Source organism: Chlamydomonas reinhardtii, chromosome 7 (genome assembly GCF_000002595.2).
Source record: "Chlamydomonas reinhardtii strain CC-503 cw92 mt+ chromosome 7, whole genome shotgun sequence".
NCBI classification, from domain to species: Eukaryota; Viridiplantae; Chlorophyta; class Chlorophyceae; order Chlamydomonadales; family Chlamydomonadaceae; genus Chlamydomonas; species Chlamydomonas reinhardtii.
In genome coordinates, this window is record NC_057010.1 from 26982 (window position 1) to 46018 (window position 19037).

Consider the following 19037-nt stretch of genomic DNA (forward strand, 5'->3'; position numbering starts at 1 on the left):
CGTACTGTTGCACTTGCGCAGGCGCAGACCCGGCAGCCGCCGCCGCGTCCACGCCACCTCCAGAGTAGAGGTAGTGTGTTCGCAGCTCATGGTCAGCTGCCGACGCCACCCGCGCGCTGGGTATCCCCGCCTGACAGCGCTTGAGTGCCGGCTGCTCCTCTAGCCGTGCCTGCTGCCACAGCCGACGGCCTGTCTGGCCTGTGCAGTGGCGGTAGCCAGCGCCAGACAGCCGGGTAAAGCAGGCGCGCTGCTGGCGGCGCCGTTCTATTGCGGCACGCTGATGCGTGTGCTGGCGCGTGCCCCGCCACCCTCGCCTCTTGCCCTTCCACCTCCCGCGCTGCCACCTCCGTTTCTGCCCCCGCCGACGCCGCCGCTGCTGTCGCTGCTGCCGCCGCTGCTGCCGCCGCTGTTGCCGTCGCCGCCGCCGCTTCCGCCGTCGCTGCAGTGGGGGCTGGGCAGGCCCAGGAGCCTGGCCATCTGGGCCACGCCAGACGTGCGCGGCTCGTGGCCGGCCACTGTAGCTGTGCGGTGAGAAGCCTGGCATTGACCCGACAAACGAATTTTGCCCCAAAAAAGCCTCCGGCGGAAGACAATTATAATCCTTGTTGCCAAAATCTGAGTAAACGCTTTAGATTTTGAGGGGTCGTTCTGAGAAGACATTTGGGGCGTTTCTGCCATTTATATGGGCCCAAGGCAAGGGTGACTGAGGTTCCCCAGGATACTTTACTGCCGTGTCCTGCTGGCACCATGGGGGCACATCAAGATAGAGCAGCCTTCTACCAGGGGTGTCATTCCGTGGGTGAGTGAGCGTGATGAGCGTGGGTGAGGGCGCCGGGGGTTGGCGTGGGGATGGGCCACGACTTGCCATGGAGCCATGGAGCCGGTGCTTTTTCCGCAACAAAGTAGTAACGTGGCAACAGCAACCTCACCCCCACACGCTGTATCAGGGGCACATGTCGTGCAGCGGAATATTTTGCTGTGCCGGAGCCGGAACGTGGGCTGGGGGCAACAGCTACCTCACCCTGCACGCTAAAACAGCGGCCGATGCGGTGTGGCGGAATATTTCGCTGTGCCGGAGCCAAGCAGGGGCTGGGGGCCACTGCAGCCACATTTGGCACGCTGCAACAGGACAAGCTTGTTTGCCATTACACCGGTTGCTCAGTACCAGCCATGGCGTGCGCGATGGTAATGGTTAATGGTCAAGCTGTGTGTTTGTGTGGAGTTTCTGTTTCAAGTGGATGCACGGCACGAATGCGAGATTTAGAGGTTACTGAAATGGACTGACACACCCCTGGCCTGACGACATGAACCGTGCACAGGTCGGGGGCGGAGCCCCCGGAAAAATTTTGGGGATGAAAGATGCGGTGGCAGCGGGTTTCTAAAAACTAAAGATGCCCTTTTTGGAAATCTGTCACTGGCGCCTCACCTGCCTTCTTGAGATACGAGCTCTGCCCGGAGCGCAGCGAATCAGGGGTCCCCAGGAACAGCCTTGTCCTGTTGTCCATGCGTGCGTGCGTGTGAGTCGGTGCGTTGGCACCAAGCTAATGGTTGCGTACTGCGCAGTACACGTACTATGTACTACGTACTGTACTTCATACTTTACGCTGCCCTCGACGGCTAGTACGTCGGGAAAATACGTTGTGCTGCGGAAACCAGCGGGGTGGGCCGTGGCAGCACCGTGGCGGGCGAGGGGCGCGAGGGGTGCTGGAAAGGATGTCCGTCGAAGTTCGCTAACCATGGCTGCTCTCCGCACTGCAGCTGTGTTTTCTTTATACAAAATATGAGTATAATAAGTTGAGGGAAATTCCGCCAGAAGACTATGGCCGCGCAAATCCAAAGTCGGGTATGGTGCGGGCAGCCGCGTACGCGTGTCGTGTTTGCACCGGCTCCCCCCCGGATTTCGTGGCGCAGCGGATTACAAAACGTTACGTGCTGTACTAGACATTTTAGTACGCTGTATTTATACGAGTATTATGGAGAGAAGGTCGCGCACTAGGCAACCCTGACCAAGCTCAATACTGGCACAAAACGCGAGTGTCACTAGCGGCGCTGGGCACATTTGGGACGCAAACAGGCACTCTTGAGCAGATTCCGTGCATCCCGGGTCTCTAGTGGACAGAGAATGGTCCACCCCTAGCTTGGTGCCTCATCGGAGGTCCCATTTGTGCCGGTAATGTCGAATCTATCCATCCCTGGACGCTATTGTCGCAGCATATATGTGAGCACTCGTTCATGGCACAGCGCAAGTGTTGCCGCATTATGCATTGGACCAAAGGCGCTGCTGCCCCTATCTTGTACATTAGCACCACACCAGCACAACAAAGCTTGATACATAACACTGTACCGTGCACCAGTACAACGACGTTGCCTGAATATCTTGATCTGGGGAGATTGTGTAGATAGGTCACCCACTGAGGTAGATGCGGTGATAGATGCAGCCAAGCTCTACAAGGCGCAGCCGCGCGATTGTTGTGTGTTACCTAATCAAGGCAGCTTTGCCGCTTGAGCAATCACAGCTTCGTAACGAGAGACGACAGCGACATGTTGCGCGCCTTGGTTGCGTCATGATAGGCCACCAGCGGCGCCGGTGGCTGGCTGCCGGGATCGGATGATGTGGTGCCGAGCGAGCAGGCAGCTGGAACCGCCACGCAGCCATCTGGCCGTGGGGCGGCCTCCACCACCAGGCCTTCCGCATGCAGCTCCTGCACGCACGCACACACAGGGCTTGATATACATGCACGCATTGCCGTGTGCCTACGCTGCGGTTGACAGGCGCGGCATGCGTCAGTACCAGTAGCCACCTCGCAGCCTGCACTCGCCTGCAGCAGTCGCGCCACGAAGGGGGAAATGTAGGGCATGCGCTCGTGTGCGGCCCGCCGCGAGCCCACACCCAGGTGGCCCTCTGCGGCAGGGCGGCTCGGCAGCAGGCGGTGCCGGTGCGCTGCACGTGTGGCCGCCCAGGTTAGGTACAGCTGGTCCATTGCCCGGGTAATGCCTGGCAGCGTCGGCAAGGGGAGTGGGGGTGGGGGTGGGGGTGGCGCTTGGGCACACGTCAAGCATCACCGGACTAGGTCGATGATCCAGAAGACCGGTCACCGCGTGGCTCCATGGCTAAATCGTCACTACTTATCACCGGTGGTGCAACCATGGGGGGACGCACAATAAGACGTGGCTTACCCACAAACAGCAGCCGTCGCTCTTCTCGCTGTTGGATGGGGTTGTTGCGGCTGGCTGAGTGCGGCAGCAGGCCATCCTCACAGCCTGTCAGGAACACCACAGGGAACTCCAGGCCCTTGGAGCCATGCAGCGTCAACAGCCGCACGGAGGCAGCGTCGCCGGAGCCCGTACCCGCATCCGACGCCAAAGCTGGTGCCGCCGCAGGCCCGTGCTTGTGCTGGTTTGTCGCATCCAAGTGCTTGCCGGACGTCCGAGAGCCGCGGGTGCTGGCGGGTGCCTGTTGCATTGTAGGAAGTGACGTAACTCCAAATGTCTGAACGGCCGTCCCAACCAACGTTTCCCAAACACAGGCCATGTCTCCTCAGTCCTACGCTGACCTTGCTGGTGGCGCTTTTGGAGTGCCTGCTGACGTGCGTGCCCTCATTGCCGCTGCCTCCGGTGCCCGACTGTGCCGCTGCCTCAACCAATTTCCGCACGTGATTGGCGAACTCGGACACCGTTGGCACTGCCCCTGCAGCCGCCGCCACAGCAGCCTCCTGGCCAGCTGTAGCCCCTACCACTGCCGCCACACGGTAGTCTCGGCCGTACTGCTCCGCAGCCTGCCGCAGCTCAGCCAGTCGACTCATCTCGCCGCCTGCACAACGCCAGGGCAAAACCTTGCAGCCAGTCGGGCAGCTTGGTCTAATGGGACCATAAGGCAATCGCAGCTGCGCCCTGCCAGCCGCCCTGATGCAGCCCGCACCGTGCACACATGCGCCCCAGTCACTCACTGAGGTCACGGCGTTCCCCTTGTTCCAGCTCCAGCCACGTCTCATACCCGGTGGCACGCACAATGGCTTCAACCAGGTCCTGCGGGTGGATGTGGAGTGGAGTGAAGCGGAGTTGAGTTTATTTGAGTTGAGTTGAGTGGAGTGGAGCGGAGAGGAGGGGAGTGGTGGTTGCAGTCGGCGCAGAACACACGTCCACGGGCAACGCGAGATTAAGATTTGCAAACATGTTGCGATGCGCTAGAGTCCTTCACAAAATTCAGACAGCATTGAAAAGCATAACCCGCCGAGCTTTATGACAACCGTCGCTAATCCTTCCGCAGTGCTGCTGGCAAGGCCACGACCTGCTTGTCCCTACACACTGCAGCCGCCTCAACTGCCGTCGTTTATCCCCGCACGCGCGTCTTGCACTGTAGAGTATGCTGTGGCGCTCCTGCAAGTTGAGCCTAGTCTTGATACTAAGGCAAACACCCCCCCACACACACACACACACCTCAGGTGTGTAGCCCAGGTGCGGCGCCACCTGCAGCAGCACCACCAGGTCGCGCAGGAAGCTGCAGGGCAGCCAGGGGGGCAGTAAAAGGGGCACACATGGTTGGAAGAGCTGGAGCTTAAGGCTGAGACTAGCTCCTGTAGCGGGACTTGACACAGGAATGATGTGGCAACATCTAAGCTGCGAACCGCATGCCTTTCGGCACGCGCACACTCACGTTATCCCATCGTACTCAGCGTCACCGGGCCGAATGCCCAGCGCCTGGCACACCTCATGGGGGAGGGGAGGCGCCAGCGGGGCAGGGAATGCCTCGTTGTCCACAATCAGCTGCGGGAACGGGGGACAGAGCGGGCGCGCACAGATGAGTCGCTGCTGCTGCAGGGACACGGGTGCACGCACACCCTCACATTGCTTCCTAGCAAGCCCAGCGATCCCAGCGTGACGCACCATCCAGGGCGGGTCGTCTGCTTCCAGGTCCGTGAACGTCAGCTTGCGGCGCAGCGCTGAGGCAGGCAGCGGCATGTAGCGGGGCGTCGATCCGCCCAGGCTGACAGCCGCGCCCCCCACCGTACCACTGGCCGCAGCCGTTGATGAGCCCGTGCCGCTCCGCCCATCCAGGCCTGACGCCGGCTCCGCGCCGTGTCGTGCCGGCTGCAGCCGCCAGCGCTCCTGCTGCTCCGCGGGCGGCGGCACCAGCAGCTGCATTGCATCCGCCACAGCCTGGGCTAAAGCAGCCGGAGGCACTGCCGGGTCCACTAGCTCAGACAGCGGGTCCCCGGCCCCATCCACACCTGCTGCGCCCACGTCCGGCTGTGGGAACCGCAGGCACAGCGCTTCCCCGGACTCCTGACCAGTAATGCTGCCGCTGCCGCTGCCATGGCGTCCTGCACTAGGCTGTCGGGCCTGTGCCCCCTCCTGCACCTGCGGCTGCGGCTGCGGCTGCGTGAACATGTCGCCGAACAGCAGTCGGCCCATGGACGCAGAGGACACGCCCGGCCCCATCCGCACCGAAGGCCGCCGCAGCCGGGAGAGGACAGCACTACCTGCGGCGGCAGGACGGGAGGGCAGCGGGTCGGGCTGGGCGCAAAGAGGGAGTATGCCGCACTGAACATGCGGCAGAGAGGTGCATAATCTCCTGACTGAGCTGTACATACTGATATAGGCCCTAGCCCAGCCATTCACCTCCTGGCACCCCCCGAGCGGGTCGTGTGAGCAGGCTGGCGGCCATGGCCCCAGTCACATCCAGGGGCTGGGCGGCCAGGTACAGAAATGCAGCCACATCTCGGACCTGGGTCAGGGGTGGGCGGCAGCGAACCAAACAGAGACTTTACTAGGGAAGAATGCCGTGTTTGATTGCGGCCGCATACACAGCCACGCTCTCGCCCTGAATGTTGGCACCTACAGCTGAGCGCCCGAGCTCAGCAGCGTGCAATGCTCGCTTGCACCTCATACCCCGAGACCTGGCCGCCAACAGAATACGGGCATGAGGCTCACGCATACAAACAAAGGTATGGTGCATTCATCCTGCGCTCTATGAGCTGGGGTCTTCGGTATCGACTGCTTTGGGCGTGCATTGACTACCGTATACCAACCCAGTCACCTGCTCCCCCGCCCAGAACGGCTCGCTCTTGGGCAGGCAGTAGGGCAGCCCGGCCTCTTGCAGCGCCTCCTCCAGGTAGCGGGCCTGAGGGCGTGGAGTGGTAGGGGTAGGGATGGGGAGGAGCGGGTAGCGAGGAGCGAGTGGGAGTTAAGGTGGGTCGTAGCAGGAGAGGTCTGCAAGCGTACCGAGGCGGGTAAAGACAAGTTCGCGCTGTGGGATGGAACGAGCAGCGCACGTTTTGACGTCCCCGGCGCCCCTGACTCCGCCTCCGTTCTCCTCCCTCGCCCACCTGCCGGTTGACGCGGTATAGAATGGCCACGTCCCTGAGCCCGAACATGGGTGCACAAGGCGGCATGGCAGGCGTCACGTCTCCCCCTGCCTGCGCACCAGGAGCAAGCTGCACTGGCCCTGCCGCCTGTGTCCGCGGCGCCGCCCATCCGGTGATCGCTTGGATCTGCCGCACCACCCAGCGCGCCTCGTCCCGGGCGCTGTCAGTCGTCACCACTGCCACGGCCGCGCCCGGCTGCGGCGGCCGCACTGACTCCAGGCGTGTGGGCTCCCCCAGCGCCAGGCCCGGCCCCACGGCGCTGTGCTCCTGCTGCTGGTTGATGACCCGCTCGGCCACCGCCACGATGTGCGGCAGGGATCTGGGCGGGGACGGAGCATGTACGAGGCCAGTAACAGGATTCTAGTGCTCAGCAAAGTCTCACACGATAAGCGTGCCTCACCCTTGTGTCGATGAGCCAGCCCCCCTCACCTGTGGTTGCGGCGGAGGTGCAGCGTAGAAGCACTCGCAGCGCAAGTCCCGCCAGTGCCCATAGCTGACGCGGCCTCGACTGGATACCGTGAGGCGCCATCCAATGGGCGAGCGCTGGTGATGGCGGCTGTGTCATCTGGCGCCTCGGGTCCCACAATTGCACCCTGCAGTTGCAGCCCTGATGGCGTGGGGTTGGGCTGGCCAGCAGGGGTTGCAGAATGCAGCCCAGACGCGGCGGCTGCAGCGGCTGCGGCCATGTCGGGCAGGGCCCCCCGCCACGTATAGATGGACTGGTTGGCGTCCCCCACCACAAACAAACTGGCACCAGCCGACCGCAGCAGCTGTACCAGTGTGTACTGTGGCAAGTTGGTGTCCTGCGGCAGAGCAAGTGTCAAGGTGGAGAGCGCCAGGCATGCCACATGGTTAGATGCCGGTGCAACAGCGATTGGACGGTGCACAAGCACGTGCACGGGTACGGTCTATGCTCCAGTCATGGCCTGCCCCCCCTCCCGCATACTTGCACAACGGTTGCTAAGGGAGCCACATCACTTGAACTAATCACTTCAGTTACCGTACTATCGACGACTAGAGCTTTAATAGACCAGCAGTGACCAGCAGACGGGCGACGAAGCAGCCTTGGCGATTCTACATGCTGGAGCCAACAGTCTAGTACCCGCTGTTTCCGCTGGACCTCGGCCCTTCATACGGTAATACTTGCGATTTGATCACCCCGTTCTCCATGGACAGCTACCCACCCTCCCCTGCACACCTGGAACTCATCCACCAGGATGTGACTGCAGGCGTATGGTGGCACACCAGGAGCGTAGGCTCACGAAGGTCACCGGGTACCAAGAATACCGGTTTTACAGACATGGCATTATCCCACACCCCTTTGTGCACGCACCTGAAGTTGGCTGCCGCCGCCCTCCTGGCCGCGGGCTGCTGCAGCAGCGCCACCGCCAGCCCCAGCAGGTCGTCGTAGTCGCAGGCGCCGTGGCCCGCCAGCGCTAGGTCGTAGCGCAGCAGGCAGGACAGGAACAGGTGCAGCTCGCTGAGGCAGGAACTGGGGGAGCCGCCTGGCGCGGTGCTGGCCGACCCTGCGACTGAGGCAGCAGGGACCGGGCCAGCCGGCACCGGGCCTGCGTCAGGTGATGCCATCAGGGGGCCGTGTGCGGTGACGTGTGCGGCGACCATGTCGCCCAGCCCACTGTGGTGCGGGGCCAGGCCCGCCAGCATCTCCAGCAGCTGCTGCGGCGCTAGGCCCTGCGTGGTCTCAGTCCGGTTCTTCACAAACGACACCAGCTCCTGCAGCGGAAGGCACCGGCCAGCACATTAAAAGCCATGACTCCATGAGTCCATGAACAGTAGGCGTATCACTGCGGTGAACCGCCTTCGGATAAAAGCAAGCAAGCCAAAACAGCGAAGCACGCACCTTGAAGCGCCTGACGCGGCTGCGGTCATGCCGCATCCCGAGAGCCTTCTCCGACTCCCGCAGACAGCGAATGATAACAGCAGACTGCTCGTCCTCCTGCGGCAGCGCGCGACAGTACATGATGTTGAATGTATTACCCTGCAAAAATCCCACCTCGCGCCAACCTGACAGGTTCCCTGGTCGGAGCCAACTGTCGTATTTGGGGGGCTCAGCGGTTCGGTCTGCCCCTTCCCCCATGCGTGTCATTGCGATGGTCTAAGGAGCCTATAGGGCCGAGAGTAAGCCCGACCTAGACTAAGTCGATATAAGGCAACATTGCACTAAGTGGTTGGTATGGCACCAAAGGAACGGAGCCTGTAAACCTGGAGTTGCATTGCCCGGTAGAACGACCCACACCAGAATACAACAGGTTATGAGCCCCGTGTACGGCATTTCCGGCACGGTTATCTTCAGAGGTTGAGGTCGTCAGTTCAATGCCTGGACGCTACGTTAGGGGCGGGGTAGCCTCGGAGTAGTTTGGCAATGTGTAAGTGCTGCGGATAGGCAAGAGTGCCTTGCAGCAGGACACTAATAAAGTGACGATGAGACGCTGAGGACCCGGATCGAATGGTGTATCGGTCGCGGGGGGGTGTTGTATATCGACCTCTACCCCATTCTCGCTATATCAGGGGATGGAATGACTCGCAAGTAATAGGCTCTGTTGAGCCGGCGCTTTTGGGGTCATTCCAGAATACAACAGGTTATGAGCCCCGCGCTCTTGCGGTGGAATAGCGATATCTCTCTTTTGATTACTTTTCGGGCTTCAGCCTAAATCTAGAGTAGTGTAGCCGCCTTCAACAACCATGGCCGGCAAACTCATTAAGCCGTCGCAAGTCTCCGAGCTGCGTGCTGGGGACAAGGATGCCTTCTGGGACTGGGTGTCGAACCTTAAGATAGTGCTTAAGAACAATAGAATGCTAGACGTGGTCATGCCCGGAATTGGAGTGGACGGCAACGGCAACTTCGACGCGGAGGACCTGAAGCTCGATGCAGATGCTCGGGACTTCATTGAGAGCAAGGTGGACTCAACGCTTCGCCTGGCCCTGACCAATGCGGGCACGGCCAAGGCAGCTTACGACACCATCTACGCCAAGTTCAACCCGGCCACCGTGGCGCGCAAGGCCGAGCTGTCTCGGCAGCTTAACATGCTGCGGATGCAGCGGGGCGAGTCCGTTGCGGTGTACTGCGCTCGTGCCCGCAAGCTGGCTCACGAGCTGCTGGAGCTGGAGATTATCATGAAGGAGCTGACGGAGGGCGAGGACATTCTGGCGGCGTCGGAGTCCTCTGAGACCAATCTGGTCATGTGGGTGCTGACGGGCCTGCCGGAAAGCTGGGAGAACTTCAAGGACCGGATGATGGACTCAGCTAGCTCCACTGGCGACCTGGGCGTCACCATGGACCAACTGCAGAGCAAGATGGAGAACCGGGAGCAGCGCTACCAGGACGGTTCAGGAGTGGGCGTGTCGGCGAGCGCTGTTGCGGCTATCCAGGTGCCGCCGGCACCTATCTACCCGGCAGCGCAGAGCCAGGAGGACCAGGTTGCGGTGATTGCAGCTGCACTGAACCGCCTGGGCTTCCAACCTCGCGGGGCCGGCCACGGCGGCAACAACGGCGGTGGAGACCGCCCCCGCAAGGACATGTTGCGGGTAAAGTGTTACCGCTGCAAGCAGTTTGGGCACTATGCCGATAAGTGTCCGCAGGGACAGCAGCAGCAGGGTCAGCTGGGGCTGGGCGGTGGTGCCGGCGGCAGCGGATCGGGACAGGTGCCTCCACTGGTCGCGGCGCTGGCGCAGCTGCAGGGGCTGTACGCCTACATGGGTGGTGCGCCTCAGAAGGCGGCGCCAATGATGCAGCAACCGGCGCAGACACCGCAGGTGGCAGCGATGGCGGCGGCTGCACCAGCTGTGGCCGCTCCAGCGGCGGCAGCGGCGGCGGCGGCGACGGGGGTTGCCCCGCAGCAGGGCGGCGCTGAGAGGGTGCGAACGTACCGCATGTTCATGATGATGGCGCAGTCGCAGGCGCAGACTCTGCCGCACGGCCCATCTGACTGGCTGTTGGACTCGGGCTGCTCCAGCCCCGTCAGCTATGACCCCAGCGACCTGTTCGACCTGAGGCCGCTGCTGGAGCCCACCTTCGTGCAGGTCGCTGACGGCCGGCCGTGCGCTGCCACTCACATCGGCAACATGATCCTGCGGACCAGCCTGGGCAACGCGGAGGCGGACGCCATGATGAAGGACGTGCTGCTGGTGCCGGAGCTTGGCGTCAAGGCGCTATCAATCAGCGCCATGGCGAGGGCGGGCGTGGAGACCACCATGGGCAACGCTGGAGCCGTCTGCAAGTCGCGCGACGGTGAGGTGGTGATGCGCGGGCGGCTGTGCCCGCGGTCGGGCGTGTATGTGATCAGCGGGCGCGCGCTGCAGCCGTCGGCGGAGCAGTGGGCGCAGTTCCAGCAGTGACGGGGTGACCCGTCGCCTCCGCCGCATCAGGAGGATCAGGCAGTGGGCGGAGCGGCGGGTTGCTGGGCTGTGGTGGACAGGTCGGGAGAGCTGTGGCGTGAGCTGCAAGCGGCGCGGTCTCGGGCGGACATGCTGGCGGTGGACCGTATCCACCGCTGCTTTGGCCACTTGGGACATACGCGCATGCTGCAGCTACCGGATGTGGTGTCAGGCCTGCCGGTGACGCGCAGTCAGATACAGCTGTGGGCGGCCACGCGTGGGCGGTGCGACGCGTGTGGGCTTGGCAAGTCAGCGCGGCGGCGGTTGAGCCGCCAGGACCAGCCGCGGGGTGCGACAGCGCCCCTGCAGCTGGTGCACACGGATGTGTGCGGGCCGCTGCCGGCGGCAGCATGTGGCAGCAAGTACATAGTCACTGTCGTGGATGAGTACAGCAAGTACTCGGTGCTGCGCTTCACGCGCGACCGCGAAACAGTGCCTTATGTGCTGCAGTCAGTGCTGGTGCTCATGGAGACGCAGTGCGCGCCGCTGCGGGTCAAGGAGATCAGGTCAGACCGGGGAGGGGAGTACGTCGGCAGCGTGCTGGCGGACTTCTGCGCAGCGAAGGGCATCCTGCAGAACTTCTCAGCGCCGTACACGCCGCAGCTGAACGGAGTAGCGGAGCGGCTGAACCAGTCGCTGCAACGGGCGGGGCGAGCCATGCTGGTGGATAGCAAGCTGGACGTCAAGTACTGGCGACTCGCAGCTGAGGCCGCTAACGCGGTGCGGCTGCGGTCGCCGGTGCGTGGGCTGGCAGCGACACCGCATCAGCTGTTCACGGGTGTCAAGCCCGACGCCTCGCACATGCATGTCTTCGGCAGCAAGGTGTACGTGCACACGCCGGAGCCCCAACGCGACCACAAGTTCTCGCCAACAGGCCGCGCCGGTCGCTTCATCGGGTGGGAGCCGGATGGCAACTACCGTGTGTTAGTGGACAGCAAGCTGGTGGTGTCGCGGGATGTGGTTTTCGATGAGGACAGGGCTGCAAACGCGGGGGAGCCGGCAACGGCGACAGCGGCGGCGTCAGCGCCGCCACTGGACCTGCGGGTAGACAGCTCAGACAGTGACAACGACAGCCCGCCGGCGGAGGCGGCGGGTGTGTCAGGCGGTCCGCCGGCCGGGCAGTCGAATGAGCAGGGGCGGCGCAACACGTCGCAGCAGGGCGCACGGGAGCAGCGGGAAGCAGCTCCGTCGGCGCAGGAGCTGCATGTGGAGCGACAGCCGGGCTCTGGAGAGGCGGCGGCGGAGGCATCAACCAGTGCGGTGGCGTCGGAGCCGCACGCGCGGCGGCGGCGGCGGCGCAAGCCGCTGAAGCCGCCGGCGCAAGGTGGAGCTGCAGCAGGAGAGGCAACGGCAGCCGGGGGAGCGCCGAACCTGGCGGCGGCGACGCCGCCGGACAAGGCGGAGCGCGGCGGTGGTGTTCCAGCCACCGCGCTGCCCCCTCAGCCGAGGCGCTCAGACCGCAGCCGCGCCGCACCAGTGCGCCTAGGCTTCTCAGCCATTGTGGTGGTGAGGGGAGCGTTGGTGCAGGTGCTTGCGGCAGCAGTCAAGGGGCCGGTAGGGCAGGATCTGCCGGGCGGCGACGAGCCCACCTTCGAGCAGGCGAAGCAGCGCCCGGACTGGCCCCTGTGGCAGGCAGCAATCCAAGAGGAGCTGGACTCGCTCAGGTCGCTGGAGGTGTTTCAGCCGGCGCACCCGCCAGCTGGCGCCAAGGCGCTGGCCGTGCGCTGGGTGCTCAAGGTCAAGCGTGACGCCAACGGCAAGGCGGCGCGGTGGAAGGCGCGCCTGGTGGTGAAGGGCTATCAGCAGCGACCAGGCCGGGACTTCGGGGAGACATTCGCGCCTACCGGGCGCCTCGCGTCACTCCGTTTCCTTCTGGCAATCGTGGCTGCTCGCAACCTGGAGCTGCATCAGATCGACGTCAAGACCGCCTTCCTACACGGTCGCGTGGAGGAGGAGATCTACGCGGACCTGCCGCCGGGCTGCGACCTAGGTGACTCGGAACTCAAGCTGCTGCTGCGCAAGTCGCTGTACGGACTACGGCAGGCGCCGCGGGCCTGGTACGGGAAGCTCAAGGAGACTCTGGAGCGCATGGGCTTCGTGGAGTCGGATGCCGATCCGGGTCTGTTCGTGCTGTGGGCTGAGCAGGGCATCTTGTTCGTGCTGGTGCACGTGGACGACATGCTGATGGCGGCGGAGCTACTGCCGCTGATGGACAGCACCAAGAAGGCGCTGAACGGTCACTTCGCCATCACCGACCTTGGCGAGGCGAGCTTCTACCTGGGCATGAGGATCGACCGCGACCGCGCCAACCGCACCATCAAGCTGTCACAGGAGCGCTACACGCTGGACCTGCTGGAGGCGCACGGCATGTCGGAGTCCAAGCCGGTGGACACGCCTATGACTGTGGGCACGCCGCTGATGCGAGCGGACAAGGGGGGCGGCGAGCTGCTTGGCCTGGGTGAGGCGCAGCGCTACCGGGGCATCGTGGGCAGCCTGCTCTACCTAGCCAACTGCACGCGGCCGGAAATCTCTCTGGCCGTGGGGACGCTGGCGCGCTTCATGGCTGAGCCGACTGAGGAGCACCTGAAGGCGGCGAAGCGGGTGCTGCGCTACCTCAAGGGCACGCCGGGGACGGGGCTAGTGTACGGCGGACACGGGCTGGTGCTGGCGGGCTATGCGGAGCCGCCATCGGATGCGGAGCTGTCAGCGGAGTCGGCGGTGGAGCTGAAGCTGGCGGGGTACGCTGACGCGGACTACGCTGGCTGCCCCAACACTCGCCGCTCGACCACTGGCTACGTCTTCACGCTCAACGGCGCCGCCATCAGCTGGCAGTCCAAGCTGCAGCCTACTGTGGCGTGCTCAACTGTGGAGGCGGAGTACATGGCCGCCGGTTCAGCGACACGTGAGGCGCTGTGGCTACGGAAGCTGGGCGGTGACTTCGGTGTGTTGGGCTCAGGGCCCACGGTACTGCTGGGCGACAACCAGGGCGCCATCTCGCTGACGCGCAACCCGTTGCACTCAGCGCAGACCAAGCACATCGACGTGATGTACCACTTCGTGCGCGAGCGTGTGGCGATGGGCGACCTGGCGGTGGAGTACGTGCCGACGAGTGAGATGGTGGCGGATGTGCTGACGAAGCCGCTGGATGCGGTGAAGTTCAAGAAGTTCCGTGGGGAGCTTGGGCTCAAGTGAAGCGTGTTAGGTTAGGGTTGATTTCTGTAGAGTTGGAGGTTAGGTGATATGTTGCTGGTACTGCAATTGGACACGGACGGTTGTTACGGACGTTAGTCGTGATATGGGAATAGGGACGTAATTGGTGGATGGAACGGGCTAATGACTAATGACAATTGCGGCGGAAACCATGCGGATTGACTTGACCCAACATTCATTTGACGGACTTGCAGTGTGATCGCAGCGCGGACGCGCGCACAGTGTGATATGCTTCTGACGGATTGGTGTTGAGAGCGTTACGTGTGGGCACATGCGTGAATGCCATTATTCTTAGGCGTGCTTAGTGCATGCTTCACGTGGCCGAGGGTTGTCGGCTGGCAGCAGTATGTTTCGAGCTGGTTGTGGCTGACTTGCTGTTGTGCATATGAAATCCACGTGGTACGGTGCGGTGTGCTATGCCCAAACAGAGACATGCAGGGCGAACTGCATGGCGTGAGACTACTGGGCTGTCATGAGTAGTCGCCCAAACAGAGGCGCACGGGGTTAAGCGTGTGACGAATGGAAGATATGCCGGGTGCCTGATCAGCTGGAGGTATGTCGAGGCTGTAGCGGGTGGTTTAACTCGTTGCGGTAACGGTAGTGACGTGGTGTAGCGTTGCTGCTTGAGCTGGTGCGCTGGCTGTGCGCTGGATGGCTCAATGGTGATTTGCGATAATATTTCAGGTTACACTTAGTAATGTGGCTGCGTGGAATGGGCAGCCCGCGGGGGAGTGTCGTATTTGGGGGGCTCAGCGGTTCGGTCTGCCCCTTCCCCCATGCGTGTCATTGCGATGGTCTAAGGAGCCTATAGGGCCGAGAGTAAGCCCGACCTAGACTAAGTCGATATAAGGCAACATTGCACTAAGTGGTTGGTATGGCACCAAAGGAACGGAGCCTGTAAACCTGGAGTTGCATTGCCCGGTAGAACGACCCACACCAGAATACAACACCAACGACCATGCGGCCCTTGCTCTCGCTCTCAGTCCTCCTCCCCGCCCGAATCAGCCGCCCCCCTGCCCCCCCCCCCCTGCCCCGCCCACACCTCCAGCACTCGGAAGTCCTTGCGCAGCCCCGCCAGTCGGGAGCCGCCACTGGCGCCCGCACCCCGGTCCACCAGCTGAAAGTGCTGCCTGACGGGTTGGAGCAGGAGTGCGCACCAAGAGTCAGCGGGTCGGCACTCGGCCGAAGTCCCTCTGTAGGCGCACGCGCGCGCCTGTCGAGCTGATGCAGATGCGTCGTGTCACACACCGCCGCCCATTGGGTCGCGACGGCCGTGTCAAGTCCGCGACCCTCCGCTCACCTGAGCAGCCGCGCACTCAACGAGTGAAACGTCCCTAGCACCACTTCCTCGGCAGCCGTCGCGCCCAGCGCGTCGCGGAGCCGCTTGCGCAGCTCATCTGCCGCCTACGAGTAGGGCATACGCACACGTAGCAAGTACCATTCATTGTCATGCAAGTCACCCAAGCCAGGCACCCGTGTGCCCAGTGTGCACAGTGTGCGCGCATGCTTCGCGCCGCGTCTTGCACAGACCTACTTTGCGTGTGAAGGTCAAGACGGCAATCTGCTTGGGCCGGACGCTGTGAACCTGAATGGCACATGCATCGTAACATAGATTACACCATGAAGCCAGCGCTGAATGCCCTTCTCCCGGCTTTACTCTTTTTCCCCCCCTCCGTGCAGCCGCCCCACCTGTACCAGCTCCAGCACTCTCGCCACCAGGGTGCGTGTCTTACCGCTACCCGGCCCCGCGCTGACAGTGACCAGGCCAGCCGACACGTCCTTCACCGCTGCCAGCTGCTCGCTGTTGAGGCCGGAGTGGTGCGGAGGCGGCGGTGGGGACGACGGCGGATCGTGGGATCGGTGAGGCTTGCCTGATGAACCCGACTGCTGATCAGGTGCGGCGCGCGCAGGGGAATCCGGACGGTCCTTTACCGCGCCCACATTTCCCTCAGCTAAGGGTTGCTGCTTGGCGCGGTTACGCGGAGCGCTCGCTATGGTGCTGTAGGCGTATGGTTGGAAGTGCTGCTCAGAGCCGCACTGCGGGCCACCCGACATGCCTTTGGCGGGGGTGTTGGTGAGGGGCCCAAGCCCGACGGCCAACCCAGCCGTAAGCCGTGGTACTGGCTTGTGCCCGGCGCACCCAAGAATCCTTCCATTAACTCTGTGCCCAGCAATTGCAGTGCTGATGTCGCAACCTGCGTGCGGTTGGACCAGAGCATTGGGAGGTAGCCCACGGGAGCCCAGGTGCGAGCGGGACATCAGCAGCGCCGCTACCAGGCGGAGTGGCGCCACGCCGCGCCCCCGCAACCCCCGCCGCCACGCGCCGCACAAGGCGCTTGACGCGACGTCTGCCTTCCAGCGGCCATCCAGGCCAATGGCCGCAGCCTTCATCGCCCCGCGTGGGCTCAGCAGCTGCTGTGGTTTGTCGGGCGCCTCCATGCGTATCCTCTACTCCCCGTGCCCTACGCGTGTTTCACCTAAATTCCCGGACCCTTTACGCACAAGAGTAGGCTACCGGCGTTTGCCGCATGTTTGGCGGGAGTTGCAGCGATTCCTCATGTCGTATCTAGTAACAGTAGGTAATAGTTGAAATATTGCACTGAAATACGCATGACTTATGCCCCAAATCAATTTTTGCAACAACCAACGGGGTGTCACATCGATTGCGCCGAGGTCGATCGCCGGTGCAGCGAGCGTGTGCGTGATCAATCATACATACTAGATACAAGCACGTTCTAGTGGCTCATAGATAACGAAAGCTGCGTTGTGACAAAGATGTTGTGCAAGCACGCTGTCGTCGCTCGCGTGCGACGCAGCTCGGCAACGTCATCGGCGCTGGTCGCGCGCTCGACTGCACATGTAAGCAAAACTGCCGGATGGAAGTTGTGGACAAAGCTGCTGCAACCCCTGGTTTCGGCACGGTTCCGACGTGCCGCGCTGAATGACTGGCGTGTGCGGTAATGACTCGGCGCAACCGCACGCCTGGCACACGTCTTGCGCAACTGCGTCATGGCGCATTTCTGGGTGGCTAAGGCCCTGTTAAAGTGTTTTGAGACGGGCGGGGCGCAGCGAACACACCGAGTCTAAAATAAACCTGTTCCCGGGGGTGCTGTGTGTCTAACCCCCCACAGGATGCAACGGCGCAGAAGAGCTACTACGTGGCGATGAATGTGTTCAAGGTGCGTGCTCAGGCACAGCTGAACTTTACCCTGTTGTTTGATTTCCAAAGCCGTTCATTGGCGCGTTCCGCTGCATGCAGGTGAAGCCGGAGTCCGGCAAGGACTTTGAGGAGGTGTGGAAGTCGCGCGAGTCCCGCCTCAAGTCCATGCCCGGCTTTGTTCGCTTTTCCATGCTCAAATGCGACAACGTGCCCGGCAAGTATGTCTCTCAGGTGAGCTTGCCGTTGAGTGTGAGAACCGTGCGTGTGTGTATGGTGTGTGCGCCGCGCTGGCAAGTACGGCGATGTCGTGCCGAATGTGTTCACTGGTGGCATATGAAGCACACGTCATGCTTGTCTCAGGCTCGTCACTGTCGTATCTCTATGCCACTGCAACCGCCCCCCTTCGCACCCACCCACCACCTCACAGTCCACCTGGGAGTCCAAGGAGGCGTTTGAGGCCTGGACCAAGAGCGGCGCGTTTGCGGCTTCCCACGGCAGTAGCGGCAGCAGCAGCAGCGGCAGCAGCAGCAGCGGCCACGGGCAGGGCGGCCACGGCCATGGTCACGGGCAGGGCGGCCACGGGCAGGGCCAGTCTGGCAACAAGCGGCCCAGCACTATGGAGATGCTGGAGCAGCCCCCCGCCCCTGAGTTCTACTCCACAGTCACCATCACCGAGTAAGGACGCAGCTGTGGGCGTAGTACCATGTGGTATCCGGGAGTCGACAAGCTGTGGGCAGGGCTGACGAGCCGAGGGGGTATGAAGGCTGTCGGTTTGGACAATCGGAGGGGCTGAAAGGATGTTCCGTGCCTGTAAGAACTTGTTATGGACGCTTGAGTTCAGCCTGGGACAGTTGTGCACAACCGAATGCAGTCCTATTACAGCCCAGGACCGACGAGTGCAGCTCGGGGCATCGACTGTTGGGCCAGGGTTGGGCCTGCCATTAGGCGGCATCGGGAGCGATGTGGGCTGGAGCTGCGACAGCTCGCTCAGCCTTGGAGATTGGACATGCAACGGAGGACCTGGGAGGACCCATTGCTGTGTAGTATACAGGATCGGGTTACATGACGCTCACGATGACGCGAGCACTGCCCTGGCTTAAGGCCTGAGGCTTGCCTGTCGGTACCGGTATGCTGGAGCGAGCCGTGCTTCGGTAGGCTCTGACAAAACGTTGTTGTAGAATTGGATGCACGTCGTAAGCGCCAACATCAGAGGCGTCAGGGAGCAGAGAGGAAAGGGCCCTAAGTCCCGGCGCTTGGCGAGAAGAACACGTCAATGGATCCTTCTCTGCAGTAAGGGCCCGTTTCGAGCCCACGATGTCACCTAGCACCCCGCAATGAACTTCAAGGCCACGGGCGCTACACCCCCCTGTACAGCTACGGCCGTCAACCCACCCTGCAGCCTATCCAGATCTTCGCCACGCCAATCCGCTCCGTCAGCTCTGCGTTGCCGATTGCCTCATATGTTCCCTTGCTTTGAACCAGACAAACATGCCGTACCAAGGATACCTCCTGTGGATGAACCCAGTCCATTCCTATTGACCGATTACACCCCGCGGCTGCTCAGCTGGCGAGACAACTTGACCCGTTGCCCTACGAATGCGCGGCGCTCCCAAGAAAAGCGGACGACCATGCTGCGCCCAAGCACTGCCTGCTCCAGCAGCCCGCTGCGCTGTGCCCCCTCAAAAGTCCACGTTCATCTGCCCCATGGCCACCGCCACCCGGGTGCGGCTGGTGAGCTCCTCTTTGTTGCTGGCCGCCAGTCCGTCCAGTAGGCAGGCCTCAAACACAGACACCGCGTCCGCCATGGCCGTGTCCCGCCACGCCTCCGGGTTGGGCTGCGCAGGGCGACACCAGCGCACACAGCACGCATGAGATGCGGTGGCAAGTTTGAAAGAAAGGACATAACG

The 19037-nt window shown here is 62.6% G+C and overlaps 3 protein-coding genes across 3 annotated transcripts; 1 reads left to right on the forward strand and 2 right to left on the reverse strand.

The window, feature by feature from the left end:
• Window positions 1-1903: 1903 nt before the first annotated feature.
• On the reverse strand, window positions 1904-8714 carry CHLRE_07g312150v5 (uncharacterized protein). The gene is made up of 15 exons (XM_043063811.1): window positions 8227-8714; window positions 7699-8099; window positions 7564-7588; window positions 6795-7168; window positions 6327-6684; window positions 6038-6121; window positions 5620-5725; window positions 4885-5480; window positions 4655-4764; window positions 4438-4498; window positions 3948-4026; window positions 3555-3811; window positions 3178-3454; window positions 2820-2995; window positions 1904-2702 (listed from the first exon to the last, which is right to left on the reverse strand). Exons 1-15 carry the CDS (start codon window positions 8344-8346, stop codon window positions 2511-2513), a joined length of 3216 nt encoding a protein of 1071 aa, XP_042922379.1. The 5' UTR covers window positions 8347-8714; the 3' UTR covers window positions 1904-2510.
• A 6174-nt stretch (window positions 8715-14888) lies between these two features.
• CHLRE_07g312250v5 (uncharacterized protein) lies at window positions 14889-16574 on the reverse strand. The gene is made up of 4 exons (XM_043063812.1): window positions 15660-16574; window positions 15505-15555; window positions 15271-15374; window positions 14889-15100 (listed from the first exon to the last, which is right to left on the reverse strand). Exons 1-4 carry the CDS (start codon window positions 16407-16409, stop codon window positions 14950-14952), a joined length of 1056 nt encoding a protein of 351 aa, XP_042922380.1. The 5' UTR covers window positions 16410-16574; the 3' UTR covers window positions 14889-14949.
• Window positions 16575-16684: 110 nt separating this feature from the next.
• Window positions 16685-19036, forward strand: CHLRE_07g312300v5 (uncharacterized protein). The gene is made up of 4 exons (XM_001700722.2): window positions 16685-16829; window positions 17102-17149; window positions 17230-17361; window positions 17558-19036. Exons 1-4 carry the CDS (start codon window positions 16746-16748, stop codon window positions 17807-17809), a joined length of 516 nt encoding a protein of 171 aa, XP_001700774.1. The 5' UTR covers window positions 16685-16745; the 3' UTR covers window positions 17810-19036.
• The last annotated feature ends 1 nt before the right edge of the window (window position 19037 follows it).

Excerpts from the sequence above, each read along its gene's own strand:
- CHLRE_07g312300v5 (XM_001700722.2), top strand. The coding sequence starts at position 16,746 with ATGTTGTGCAAGCACGCTGTCGTCGCTCGCGTGCGACGCAGCTCGGCA. Across the intron at positions 16,830-17,101 it reads TCGCGCGCTCGACTGCACAT|GATGCAACGGCGCAGAAGAG; the intron begins GTAAGCAAAACT and ends AACCCCCCACAG. Across the intron at positions 17,362-17,557 it reads CCGGCAAGTATGTCTCTCAG|TCCACCTGGGAGTCCAAGGA; the intron begins GTGAGCTTGCCG and ends ACCACCTCACAG.
- CHLRE_07g312250v5 (XM_043063812.1), bottom strand. The coding sequence starts at position 16,409 with ATGGAGGCGCCCGACAAACCACAGCAGCTGCTGAGCCCACGCGGGGCG. Across the intron at positions 15,375-15,504 it reads TCTTGACCTTCACACGCAAA|GCGGCAGATGAGCTGCGCAA; the intron begins GTAGGTCTGTGC and ends CCCTACTCGTAG. Across the intron at positions 15,101-15,270 it reads TTGAGTGCGCGGCTGCTCAG|GCAGCACTTTCAGCTGGTGG; the intron begins GTGAGCGGAGGG and ends CCAACCCGTCAG.
- CHLRE_07g312150v5 (XM_043063811.1), bottom strand. The coding sequence starts at position 8,346 with ATGTACTGTCGCGCGCTGCCGCAGGAGGACGAGCAGTCTGCTGTTATC. Across the intron at positions 7,589-7,698 it reads GCGGCGGCAGCCAACTTCAG|TCACATCCTGGTGGATGAGT; the intron begins GTGCGTGCACAA and ends ATACGCCTGCAG. Across the intron at positions 4,027-4,437 it reads ACCTGGGCTACACACCTGAG|GACCTGGTTGAAGCCATTGT; the intron begins GTGTGTGTGTGT and ends ATCCACCCGCAG.